The sequence below is a fragment of the Rhea americana genome, unplaced genomic scaffold (assembly GCF_003343005.1).
Source record: "Rhea americana isolate MKP2758 unplaced genomic scaffold, rheAme1 scaffold_439, whole genome shotgun sequence".
Classification (NCBI taxonomy): Eukaryota; Metazoa; Chordata; class Aves; order Rheiformes; family Rheidae; genus Rhea; species Rhea americana.
In genome coordinates, this window is record NW_028186578.1 from 266,273 (window position 1) to 279,757 (window position 13,485).

Below are 13,485 nucleotides of genomic sequence, written 5' to 3' on the forward strand. Positions count from 1 at the left end.
GCCTCTTAAAGGGCCAGGCGCCCTCATTGCCCGGCTGCTCCTAGCACGGCGGGGAGCTGCTCCGTCCGGAGGGCCCTTGCCCGGGAYGCGGCCACGAGCCTGGAGTTAACGGCAGCGTCACGCACAGCACCGAGTGTGTGTGTGTCCCCCGCCCCCGGGGTCGGGGTCTGAGCCCAGGGCCCCGCGCGGGGCAGCGTCACCCCCTGCCAGGCGGACGGCGATCCCTCGCCGGAGCTGGGGTGCAGGGGCTGCTCGTCTCRCCGCCCCAGCTCCGGCCGAGCCCGTTTCCACCCGGCCGAGATCAGAGCGGGACCCTCTCCGCTGCGTGCCTGCCCAGCCAGGGCCACCCGCAGGTGGGGACAGGGTATTTACAGCCCTCTAGGGTGCACATGTGGGGCCCGCGGGCCCCACAGCCCCTGCCTGGCCCGTGGGGCCAGTCACTGCCTCGGGCAGCCAGTACAGCACCCCAGGGCATCGCCCACGTACGGCAGGGCAGGAGAGGAGCTCCTGCGGTTGCCTGCAGAGCCCCTGCAAACTCAGTACAGGATTTACACCACAGGCGCTTTTGTCAGGGCTGCTCTTGCAAGCGGATGTGCAGGGCTCCAACTCCRCACGTCCCGCTAGCCGCAGTGGGGGGCAGCTGTAATCGGCTCCCAAGTTTCAGATTCTCGTGAGAATGAAGCAAAATTTGCCCCAACCCTGTTCCTGCACCTGGCACAAAAGCAGGTGCAGGTCTCGGTGCACGGCGCTGGAGGAGGGGATGGCAGCTCTGGCAGGGATATCCCACAGCGCATCCCTAGGGAAGAGGGAGGAAGGGGAGCACCACACCAGCAAGTCCCAGGCGGAGCAAACTTGGGAAAGTTTGCATGTGCCGTGAGCCCAGATCTGGGGTGGGTTCCAGAACGGCCCTTCGTCCTTCTCCTGACCGAGGGGCAAGCCCAGGGCAGCAGGAGACAAAATCAGGTGAAGGCTCTTGGACACCAAGGGAAAAACAGGGAGATGAAGAGGGAGATGTTCACCAGGGGAGAACAGCCCTCATCCAAAATTCACACAAGCTGGCTTCCACTTCTGAGTATCTGCAGGTGCCACGGAGAGGTCCCACTTCCCCCTGCCCCCCCCCCTCACATTCCTCCCTGTCCAAAGTGGCTATAAACTGCTACAAGCTCCCAGCATGACCTGAAGCAGCTCAGGGATGGATGAGACCCGGTGCAGCTCGGCATCTTCAATCCTCCGCTAAGAAGTGGGCGAAACGCTTCTGTCCCAAGCTGAAGCGCGAGGTCTGCATGGCAGCGCTCCTCCTGCAGTGGATGCGGGTAGAGGGACCTCAGAAAGGGAGTCCTGCTTGTCCTGTGCTGCTTTTAAGATCGTGGAGCTGCCTTTGACCTACCAATGAATAAACCATTCAGGCATCATTTGATTTTTTCCTTTTAATGCAAAAAAATAGCCAAACACATCTTCCTTCTCCCTCCCCACCCACCCTCCCCAGATCTGTTTCCTTTGCTGTTGTTTTGCTTAATATTTCCAGCCAAGCAGCTCCCCCCCCTCCCAGCCCTCCCAAACCTCCGCAGCTCAGACGGCACCCAGCGATTCTCCCCCTTCCTTCCTCCCGCCGCGGCGAAGCTCAAAGGGACCCGCCGGCGAAGAGAAAGGGAAGGCGGCAGAGCGGAGGGGCAGCCACATTATTTCAGCAACGTGCCAGTTCTAATCCTGCAAAGAGATTAAAGGAAGAAAGAAGAAAATACAAAAATAAAACCACCAAACAAGTAGCGACAAGCACGGAGCAGCCCCAGCACACAGTGTAAACAGAAGGTGCCCCGATCCGGAGTCCAGCTCTCCCGAAAAGCAACAGCACAACATGCTTTGTACATCCCGAAGGTCCCTGCAGCGCTATGCTGAACAGCGAAGAGGGAGGCTGTGGTTTTTAAGCTTGAGTTGATTTTTTTTTCCTTTTTTTTTTTTTTTGCCTTTATGTACAAGGCTGAAGTGATCTCAGAGTCTCCAAACAGTGTCTGTAGCACCGAGCCTGACCGTGTGGGGAATGGGAAGGAGGAAAGGTGCCGCAGGAAGAGGCTGGATTTGGGAACCGAAGACCAGCAAGAGCAAGTCCAAGACTTTGCATCTGGCAAATCTGGACAAGGGAAGGAAGCAAACAAATACAAAAAATATTGATATAAAAACAACTTGTGTGGAGAAGGAGAACATGGACAGTAAAGCCAAGGTTACTGTTTTCTTCCCCAAAGCAAAAATAATAAAAAAATCCCAGCTGAGGTGACAGTGAAAAGTCCAACAGAATTTCCTTCCCTGGAGGAAAATAAAAACACAAATGAGGTACCTGTTCCACCCCAAAGCCATCACCACCCCCTTCCCACAATCATGTCAACACTCCAGTCACTGGTTATTGTCTCTCTGAAATAAAATTGTCCCGGCCATGGGCAGGCCTGGGTCAGAAGCACCATGCGTGTGGCCTGTGCCACCGTGCGCTCTCAGCGTTGGGAGCCCTTGCCCAGTTCCTCCCTGCTGTGGGTTGTTCAGCAGAGATCCAGTCTCTTCTTGACCCTACAAACAGGCAGTATTGTTCAGTGCTCCATGGAGATGGAGCCTTTTCTAGGTCTCACGTGTTTCTCCACCTTTTTTGTTTAAAAAATTTATATATATATATATAATATATATATTTTATATACTGTACAATGAAAATATCCATGGAAACAAATGGGGTGGCTGGAAAAAAATGTTTAACAAAAAAACCCAAAATAAGACAAATCCCCAGCTCTTCCCCAAACTGATGCTCGCCTTCCCTACTAGTCCTCTAAGACCACAATCTCCACATTATGGACCTGGTGCTGATGGTCCTCCACATCTCCCACCACTTTCTCCTCAGTCCTCAGCTCTGTCTCCAGGATCACAGCTTTGCCCTCCGAATCGTCTGTATCCGCCTCAGGATCCGGCGCTGGGTCGATCTCTATGATGGTCTGTCCGTCGTCCGAGGTGCCCTCCACGGCTTGGATGGTGGAGGTGAGGCCAGACTCCATGGCCACTAGTTCCACGGGGTTCACCACAGCCGCTACGTTCGCCAGGGCACCGCTGTCCTGCATCGCTGCCGAGCTCAGCAGCGCCAGGCTGGAGGACGGGTGGAGGGTCACTGTGTCGGAGGAGCTGTTCTTGGAGGAGGACACCACGGTGGCATATCGGAAGAGCTGAGAGCCAGTTGGCAAGGTATGAACAGTCACCGGGCTGGAGCCTTGGCTAATGGTTGCCACCGGGATATTGCCCACTGAGAACTGCTGTCCAACGGGTGCAATGGCAATGGGTGAGATGACCGTGAACTGAGGCTGCTGGATGGGGGTGGAGGGACTGAGGACAGTGGCGGAGGCTGGGCGCTGCAGGCGGGGTCTCTTGGGGGGCTTGGGAGCACTGACGGGCATCAACACCACGTTCTGGATGGTCTGCGACTTCGCCTTCTGGTCCTTGGCGAGTTTTTTCTGCTCTTCCAGCTGGCGCTCCAGGTCTGCAAAGAGAACAGCTAAGCAGTGTATTGGGCTACAGCAAGCACCACTCTGGGAACTCATGGGGACTTGATGGCTCCAAAGACAGCCATTACATCCCATGTTCTGTGATAGAAGGTTTCCTAACCGCCCAGCCTAGCGTTTCCTTCAATMCGCTCAAGATCAAATGGCACTGAAGGGAAAGGCCAAGCTCTCCTGCCCTCTGGCCTACAACAGCCACAACCTGCTAAATGTTCTGTGTCCACTCAGTCTGCTTTGGCCAGCTGTCAGAGCCTGAGTAAGGATCAGGCAACAAAGTACCGACCACATTCTTTTCCCCTCTACTGCAGTGCAATTAGCCATTTCCATTCTTACGGTCGAGATGGGCACTTTGCTCCCCATGCCGGATCCATTTATGAGGGACAAGCCTCTCTGGGTAGCGTGAACTGCTTCCTGAGCTTGGCTGGATCCCTCTCCCAGGAGCCCAGCATCCATACCTGGGACAGGAAGCAGGGCTGTTTGGATCAACACAAACATCTCCTCCCTCCACCCTTGTCTGTGTGAGCACTCAAGTCAAAAGTAGTACAGTTATATCTCATTTTTCCAGGGCAGTAGGGGACTAGGACATCCCAGATAAGAACAGGTCCTACAGGACACAGCACAGCCACCAAACAACTCTAAAGAATCCTTTCAGCTTACTGACTTCAGCTCAGGGCAAACCACATCAGACACCAAATAGCTTCACGCCAAGACGGGAGATAACTCAGCCCCACAGAGAAGCTTATTAGCTTGGACACAGCACTGCTCTGCTTGCAGCTCAGACGACTGCATCTCAGTTCTTAGCTAATAGCACCTATTTCCTAATGCTGACTGAATCAGACTAGCACAGCCAGCACCACAGCTTCAGCAAAGGGCACAGCCACCACTTTGGGCTGTCTAAAGCACCAAGTGACTGCTCACTGCGAGGCAAGGGATTGTTTCAGAGCAGTGTGTACTGAACAAGAACCCAGATATGGTCCACTGGGGATTAGGAGGCAGCTGTAAATAAAAGGAGCAGCTTTACATCTGCTGAGGGAAAGTCACATCAATTCCCAAGAGCAGCAACAGGATTAGAAGCCTTACTAGGCATTGACTGTACCTGCCAGAGTGTAAAGAAACTGCTCTTCTCCTTGCTCTGTCTGGTTTTTCCTGTTGTCCAACACCTTCTTGACTGTGTCCATTAGGCCAAACGTGTGAGCAACGTTATTCAAGACTGCAGCATCTGCAAGGAAAGTCCATGTGGATGAGGGCTTAGTCCCACAGGTGGCCAAGAGTCTCTGTGAGACACTCAGCAGATGTTGTTATTACATCAAAAATCTTCTGTTGCTTTCCATAAAACCATCTCTGTTCTTCCACCATGGCTAGCTGACAAGGGCAGGCCCAGCTCCCTCATCCTTCTGAAATCCAAAGACTAAATAATCCCATTCATATGACAAAGAAACTGAAACAGAGATGTGTYACCCAAGCAGCTCAGAACTGCTGCAAATGAAAGCATAATTTGCAATCAGAGATACCAGCTAGATCTCCACCTACAAATCATCACCCCATACTGCTGACAGTGTCATTAACATGCCAGCTCCACTGAAAGCTGCGCAAAATTTCTATTATAATCCACTGACTTCAATCACTCACAGCTTCCAAAAGCTGCCACCTACCAGACAAAGATTCACCAACCCAAAGCTGAATTAGAAGAAAAATATCCTGGGTGAAATGAAGTCTGTGGCTACATGGGTGTTCTCGGAGCAAGGGCACCAATGTGAGCTGCTCTCAAACCCTGTGCTCACAGGGCCCTGTGCTAAACTGGATTAGGGAACTGATCCAAGTTAAAAATAACCCTAAAAAAGGGAGGGGAGTTATTTTTAACCCAGATCAGTTCCCYTTCTGGTTCAACCCCCAAAACAGGTTTTCTGGCGCAAGTGAGGACAGATTGAGAAGAGAGCAGGACCTATTCAAGTCAGCCCTGCCATGGAGAGAAGTGTCTGAATAACTGCGGTCCAAAAACCAAATCTGGGCAGGCTTTAACAAGCACTGGGAGCTGCGGACAGTTGCCCCATGCTCTCAGCATGCTGCCTGCCACCGATGGTCTCAGCACAGTGCCACCATCATTTTGCTCAAGGGTGGCACGTGTCCTCTGTCTCACAGTGGTTTATGTAAACGCACTTTATGGTTGCCAGGCTCAGACCACACCCGGACTCAATTCCCACCGCTCAGCTAATGGATGGTAACTCGCTAACTCAGTTACCATCCTGACTCARTAGCTTTAAATTGTGTGGTTGGACCCTTGTCACTTTTTTGCCTGCAGCTCCCCTTCTGAGCATCCTTCGCCCACTACAGAGGCTCTGGCTCTCTACCTACCTGTCATTTGGAAGGGAGACTGACCCAGTCTCTGCTGAACACCTCTCAGCACCTCTTCTATCTCCTTCTGGATGTTGCAGACGACCTCTTCCATCAGCCCCACATCAGCTATTCCCTTCCAGAACATCAGTGTGTCCTCTKTCATGGGGAAAGGAATTGACAAGAAGGGGGAAGTCAACACGTACAAGAATTTGGTATTTTCCTTCAAGGCTACCTTAAACCCRTGCCAAGAGCAACGAGCTGTCAGGCAAGAGTAAATTTGCAAGGCAACTGCTAATATAGCCATCAGGGCAGACATGACAAGCAAAATAACAACAAAAGAAACAAAAAAGATCCAAGAAGCAGATCACTAACAGGTTTTCAAACAGCACATGACTTCCAAGGTAACACTTCACTGCCTCTGTTCGTCTTCGCYGGATGCAAAACTTATAATTTTCATTTGAGGAAACTATCTAAGCAGATCCCTAGGAGAGCAAGGCACTACAGCAGGAGAAACACAGCCAAGAGGGCTGACAGGGATACTAACATGAGGGTACTAAGATGCTGCTGCTCACTGATGGTTTCAGTCTAGCTCAAGGCTGGCAGGTGTTTACATCTTTAAAATGAAAAAAAATAAAAGGCCCTCACGGTACTTAGTGGCAAGTGACAAAAGAGATCGTCTATCAGCTGTAAGCCAGGGCTGAAGCCCCACTTTCCCTGCAGCACTGGGGAGCTCGTTTGGCAGGGACCTTGCATGCCTGGGAAGTGCTGGGATTGCCAAGGACCTAGGAGACAGCTCTGTCATTGCCTAAACTCCCCTAATTCCCAGGATTTCAGTCTCCAAAATGTAACAGGCAAAGAGAAGGGGAGAAAACATCCAGCAAGCTGCCTGAGCTTACCCGAGATCTCATCTGTGTCCTTTTTCATGCCTTCTTCAGTGGCCATGGTGACGGCAGCTGTCAGAGCTGAGTTCCACTCGATCCCCTCCTCCATGCTCTCCTCCGACAGCGCAATCTGGGTGATGCTCCCTGCAGGAAAGGCAACGTCAGCTCTCTCTGCAGCACCCAGAGTGCCAGYCCTGAATCCCCGCTTTGCTTTCCACCTCCCTTACCCCTCCCAGCCTCTTTTTCACTCTTGCAGTGAGGTTGTTTGTGTCTATCCTCTTTAAACCAAATTAGCTAAAAGCAAATACTGCTGCTTTTCACTGGAACAGTGATTGTGAAAGGGTTTGAGGCTTCTGGAGGGAAAACCACGTGCCCTCCAAAAAGCAGACTAGAGTCCTAGYATAAAAGGATCAGGATAAAAAAAGGGTACAAACAAGCCCCAGCCCAGTCACCCCGCAACCCTCCTCCCCCTGCATCATCACCATAAAGCGCTATACATCAGAGTTGACCTGATCTCCCAAGAAATGACAGGGTCAGGAGCTAACCTAGCTTATAAAACGAAGACAGATCTGACCCAGTCCTAAGTTTCTGGATCAAATTTAAAGACACCTAAGCCAATGTCTAGCCACTGTGAGGTTTTGTCATGTAGCCATGGTGCTTTTCAGGGGATTCACCTTAGCCTACAGACAACTCTGCCATCTCATCCATCCAAGGTCTTAGAGGAAAGTTAACTTCTCAGAAACCAGAGCAGTGAGTGCCTTGAACAGTAGGACTGCCGTGCTATACCTGAGAAGGTGTAAAGTGTATGTGCAGCAACCCAGTTTGGTAAGTCCAGGGAGAGAGGGAAGAAGGCAAAGGAGTGTCACCAGAAACTTGTCACATTGCTAACTAGCTTCCTACCATCAGCTGATGTGGGAGTCTGCACCACGCTCTGCTGTCCTGGCACTGGTGCTCTGGCACTGCTGATCAGGAGGTCAAACTTGGTGCTTCGGCAGGTGTTGGTGCAAACTTTGTCATGCTGGTAGAAGTCGATTTGCCCTGAGTCCATCATCTTCCTGTGCAGGGAGTGGGGAGAGAACCAGGCTCAGCTCAAATCTCAGCCTGGAGACAAAAGGGAGTATTCCACATGGGAATACTACGGCCATGGGGAAGGAGAGAGAAAAGCAAATCCAGCTTCACTCTGCACACAAAACACCTCTGAAAAATGGTGACTACAGACCATTCTCCAGCTCCATACATATGGCTTCAGCTATGGGCCAGCCCTGCTCCATCCCTACCGAGTCCCACAGCACCCAGCACTCATGCAAGGCCACTTCTGTATAACATGAGAAATCCTGCCCTTCAGACTGTGGGGCCAGGATCTTGCTCCCAGAGGTGCTGCAGGCTGCTGCCCAGATAGTGTGAACCTCTAAGAGATCTCCTGAAGAACGCAAAGCAACCAAAATGCCTGCTTGGGACCCCGAAGCCTCAGTGATGAAGTTCTGAAGCTGGATGCAACAGTGAACAAATCAAATACCTCAGCATGATTCCTCCAAGACGAATGGCTCTCTTCCAGTCCTTTAAGGTAGACTTTCCAGCCAGGTGAACAAAATGCTTTGGGCTTATCAGTTGGTCGTTGAACTAGCAATGAGATAAGCAACAGCTCAGCAAACAGAGAGAAACATCACTTGTGGAGACTGTATTGGGACATCCAACACAGTCATTACAACTGATCTAAGCCTCCATCTCTACCCAGAAAGAGGAGCTTCTTCCCAAGTCCCTATTAGGAACCAGCTTTGAACTCAACAGAGTACTGCGCATACTAACAGAACAGATATGTTTGCAGGGACAGCCTGCCACTCACTGGCATTCAAACTACACTGATCTAGCTAGGAACAGCCCTGAAGGTTTTTGTACGGAGCACAAACAAATTAGCTCCTTCTGTGAACATGTACAGTCATCTCTGAGATCCTTATGGGAGACTCCTATTACATCAAATGGCCAAGCAACATCTAGCTGACACAGTTATTCACTTAGGCATCTGTTCTGTCCTGCTCCAGTGACTGAGATGGTTCCTGTTAGGGGTCAGTCATAGAGCGACTGCTCCACAGCGGTACATGGGGACTCAGCCCTAGCACATCAGCTATTATATTAGCACATTTTCAAGTGGAGAAAGATAACAGCAATATTTCTCTTCCTGATGCATGCTGCTCACTAAGGAAGTGATAGCCTCAGGAGCAGAGTAGCAGAACACCAAAGGAATAAGACAAGGAAGAAGAGCTCTGGTAGATCTCAGTACACATCCTCTACCTGTCTTCAGCTCTAAGCCTCTCACTGGGTCCCAAACATGACTCTTCTTTAAAGGGTAATCAAGAACAGCACAGAAATATAAGGTGGGTGAAAGCACTTCACTCCTTATCCTACACTCTTCTCTTGCTTCTTCCCATGCTAAAACCAACTTTAGTGCTAACGATCCAGCCTGCTGCAAAGGCAAAATCATTCAGCTCCAAGACAAGGCTCAGATGAAACACAAATAGTAAGAAGGTCCTGTGAAGGTGAAGTACTGGTGCTCAAGAGTAGAGAAAGAATCCACTGCTTAAACTGTTACCTTTACACACTTGACATTAATTCCTGGACAGACAAACTTCTTCCAAAGCAGGATGGCTTTGCTCTCCCCGCAGGTGATGGGATAGGCAATCTCGATCTCCTCGTTCGTTTCAATGGTGCTGGGGTCTGAGGAAACAACAGGGAAAAATGAAACTTTCCACCCAGGAGGCTCAAATCCCACAAGGCAGGAGCTTAAAACTCACAGGTTGTGAGGCTTAGATTCAGGAAACCAAAATAAGGGCYGCTCCTAATTCAGGATCAATCCTCTTAGCCTTCTGCAATTACTACCTCCAACAGCAACTGGCACCTGCTCTTTAATAGAGCAATGCTCAAAATGAAGCTCATTTATTAGGAAAATGTGGGATCAGCAATTCAACATGTCCATAAGGGGAGGGGGGTTGTAAAATGAGAACAATCATTGCTTGGTGAAAACTCCTGCTCTAAAATGTGAAACAGACCAACACCTTGCTCTGCTGTCTCTTAATATTCACTAATCATCTCTTCTCTGCGCTCGCAGAGTTCTTTGCTAATATTTCCAGAAGACCCACGCCCACACAGAAAGCAGAACACTAGTTAAGATATAGTGACAGCATCTAACAACAGAAGCCTTTTCCCACATATTCCGCAGGCTGGCAGGAAGCACGCTGAGCCGACCTGCTCAGTTCCTTCGAATACTCAACACAAATGTGTAAAGGTGTTAGTTCAGCGGAGAAAGAACCAGCAATCAGTCTGATGCCTCTGCCAGTGCAGACACAACCATCATCCTAACAACCATCATCCCTGYCTATTAGGGTCTGCGCACTAAGACTAGCGTGAAGTCTCAGCTCCCCTGGACCTCGTGGGAGCCCTTACCATTCATTCCACGAGAGACAGAATCTCAGTTCCAGGACTTTGAGACCAAGCAGTAACAGCAGACTCTTATCCCAGAGTATGCCCAGACCCTGCACCCACATCCATGACAACAGCCTGGGAAACAGCAGCTGCAGGGGCAGAGCCAGAAGGAAGCCCAGCGAACCAGAAACACCAGCCCAGCTGTGACTGGCCCTGCAGAAGAGGGGATTCTGCCCATGCCAAGGAGGAACTCACCAATCCCTTCTTCTAGTTTGTGTATGGTGTGTGTTTCAACAGCCACCACGGCGGCGCTGGCCTCAGAGCCCTCTTGGTAAATCCTGTTGTAAAAGTGTTCATTGATAAACAAACTACATAAATCACAAAAAAAATTAAGATTCATAGCAGAGGGTAAAAACTCAATTCATTTCTTTCTTGCCTGCCCCTTAGGGACACAAATATTTTGTTTTACACAGTTTCAATTACAATCTTTTATTTATTTATTTTTTTTTTGCCACGTGCAAAATACAGTAATAGTCCCAAGGACTGAAATATGCAGAGGTGTTTCCAGTGTTTCCAGTCCTATCATCTCACCCTTGGCATTGGCTGTACAACTGAAACCACTCTGCATTATGTTTCCCTGCACCTTTTCCTCTGATTTCTGATAGAAGCAGTTACCCGCAACAACAGGAAACAGAGCTCAATGACCCAGGATTTCCCTTCCAGCCCTGTATGACATTCTGCAGCATCGGTTACTTCCCCTGGGGGATCAGATAGGGAAGAGTCATTTTCAGGCCTCCATGCAGAAGGGCCAGGGCAGTTACCCTAATAGCAACCCTGTGCTGTAAATGTTATCAAACTGCAGTGAGTATATTTTCACGCTGATTGATACAGATGCAAGATGAAATGCCTGGTGGCAGCYACTTTCCATAACAGCTGCCAGCTCAGAGCATCACAGAACAATTCCCTTCAACCTCCCCGCTTCTTTACATTTTCGATCAGGATCCACGAAAGCAGGCACAGAAGCACATGCAGATACGAATGCGCAATCACAAGCTGTCGCCCTGCGCGTGGCACAGATCAGCACGTAAAGCAGCTGCAACGTTGCAAAAACCCACCCCGGGGACGGATGAGGAGTAGCAAAAGGCAGCCCGGGAGGACGCACGGCCAGGGCAGCACCGCTCACTGCACGCCTCGGCCCACCTCCACCCAGCGCCTGCCCAGCCGCCTCCCGAGCCGTGGCGGGTGGCGGGTTGCTGCATACGTTGCAAAATGCATATATAATATCATGTGGACACATCCCCACGGAGCGATTCCAACCCTCGGAGGCCCCACGCCAGCGACACACAAAAGCTGCTCTAAGCGATCACCGGGGAGGTTTTTGGCAGTTTTATTCTTCTCTTTTCCTTTACCGTGTGCAGAACAAAACCGACACAAACCTCGCCCTGCTGGAAAACGCAGCAACGCTCAGCCCCCGCMTCACCCCAAACTGCGAGACGCACCCCCCYACACACACACTGTGTCATGCMTCTCTCGGACACAGGCGTACGGGTACAACTCACCCTTGCTGCACCGGCTGGAGCTGTAAGATCACTTGGGTTTTGGTATCCTCCGGGCTCTCCCCTTCGTTTGCTTCACTTGGTACGACCACCACATCACCCACCGGGACGCTCACTTCGGCATTCGCCATCTCTCACATGAAGCCCGCCGGCTGGGTACCGCAGCGCTGCAGAGGACAAGCAGAGGCAGAGCTGTGCCCCAGGCAGAACCGGACCACCGCTGCCTATGCCCCGACGGGGAGACGCGGCGCTTCGTCCTCGAGAGCCCCGCGGCAGCGAGCGCGGCGGCTCCGGATCCGCGGGGACCGCGGGCTTCGCGGAGCGGCTCTCGAAAGACCGAGCGAGGCATTATTTTAAAATCCCCACCAAAGAGAGCCAGCAGGAATCTGTCAATAGATACGCTCTCCCCGCAGAGGATTTCTCCTCGCCTGCCGATCAYGATAGCTGGGAACATCTGATCCGATGGTACAGAGATGGCAAACACGGTTCCCCACAATGCCATCTTTCTAGTAACTTTAACAGCCGATAACAGAGCGGCTTTTCTGGGCTCTGCAGCTTACCAGCCCGGCCCCGCAGACTCGGTGCCAGCCAAGCAAACCCACATGTTAGCTTTTGGCAAGAGCACAACAGCGCAGGGAGGAAGGTTTCTAAGACAGARCTTCCCCTCCTAGGCGGGAACCCTTCCAGCAGGCATCGTGATCCTCTCATCTTTCACCACCCAGAACGTGCCTGGGACCGATCCTTTCTGCTGCACACACGCTGCAGAGGAGTCTGTGTTCCTCGTGCCAGAGGAACAGCGAGACAGAGCGATGCAGAAGGCCCCTGCAGTGTTTTACAGCACCGGTATCTGTTACGCCGTTAGGGACCACTTCCTAACGCTACACAGCGAAGCATCAAGGTGATTTTGTTACTGGGGGAATGAAAAGYGTGGGAAGAGGAAAAACAAATTACATAATAATTCAGTCCCATGTTCCAAGCGCAGTTCAAGATTATGCTCTTGGGTTTTAAAACCCTCCCAAGTTTTGTCCTCATCCACCTTCGCACAACGCCCAATTCTCTGCACCTCCAAGCCCGCGCGTTGGGAGACGCCTTTTCCTCAGACCCTCCCGACATCTGGAACGGTCTCCGCACGCGCCATTAATTGCCCCTCTCTGCAGGGGCGACGCGGCTGGGGCTGCTGCGGCCGCGTTCGAGGCTGCTSGCCGGCGGGGTTTCTCGGTGGCCGAGCTCCCACCGCGGCCTCTTGCGGAGGAACGACGGCCTGAGCTCGAGCCCGGCTCGGGCCGAGCCCGAGCGCGAGGCACGGCTTACTGAGGCGGCCGCGCGGGAAGGAGCGGCGAACGGCGCCCCTGCTCCAGGGGACGCTCCCGCCCTGCACGAGGACGAGGACGGCGTTTGGGGAAAAAGCGAGGACGAGGCGCGCGCGGGCCAGGCTCCTGGGGACGCCCCCGCCCCGCCGGCGGCTCCTGGAGAATCCAGGATCCTCCCAGCGGGTCGCTTCACCTCCGTCCTCGGCCGGGCTTTACTCCCGTGGGGCTGGGCCGCCACGCAGCGCAGGGGGGCTCCGGGCCCCATGGCCGCCGGGGGGCAGAACCCCCCCCCACCGCCCCCCGAGGCGGCTCTCACAGCCASGGCGACGCGGCGGCGCTTCCTCCGGATTTCCGCCCGGTGCCAGCAGGGATGGGGCTCGCTGCCCGGCAGACAGCGAACCCCGCGCATGAGTCACTCCAGCACACGCCGGACACATCCAGGGCCGGGGCAGGGCCGGGGCCC

General features: G+C 52.4%; 1 protein-coding gene across 2 annotated transcripts; it reads right to left on the reverse strand.

Annotated features, from left to right (window-relative positions):
* Positions 1-1,554: 1,554 nt before the first annotated feature.
* Positions 1,555-13,426, reverse strand: GMEB1 (glucocorticoid modulatory element binding protein 1). Of its 2 annotated transcripts, none has more exons than XM_085315770.1 (10): positions 13,339-13,426; positions 11,716-11,879; positions 10,412-10,494; positions 9,327-9,451; positions 8,256-8,359; positions 7,640-7,794; positions 6,755-6,883; positions 5,877-6,014; positions 4,621-4,743; positions 1,555-3,505 (listed from the first exon to the last, which is right to left on the reverse strand). In XM_085315770.1, exons 2-10 carry the CDS (start codon positions 11,841-11,843, stop codon positions 2,799-2,801), a joined length of 1,692 nt encoding a protein of 563 aa, XP_085171896.1. In that variant the 5' UTR covers positions 11,844-11,879; positions 13,339-13,426; the 3' UTR covers positions 1,555-2,798. The 2 variants fall into 2 exon arrangements, with proteins under 2 accessions (XP_085171896.1, XP_085171895.1); XM_085315769.1 differs by lacking the exon at positions 13,339-13,426 and adding an exon at positions 12,442-13,325.
* Between the last annotated feature and the right edge of the window lie 59 nt (positions 13,427-13,485).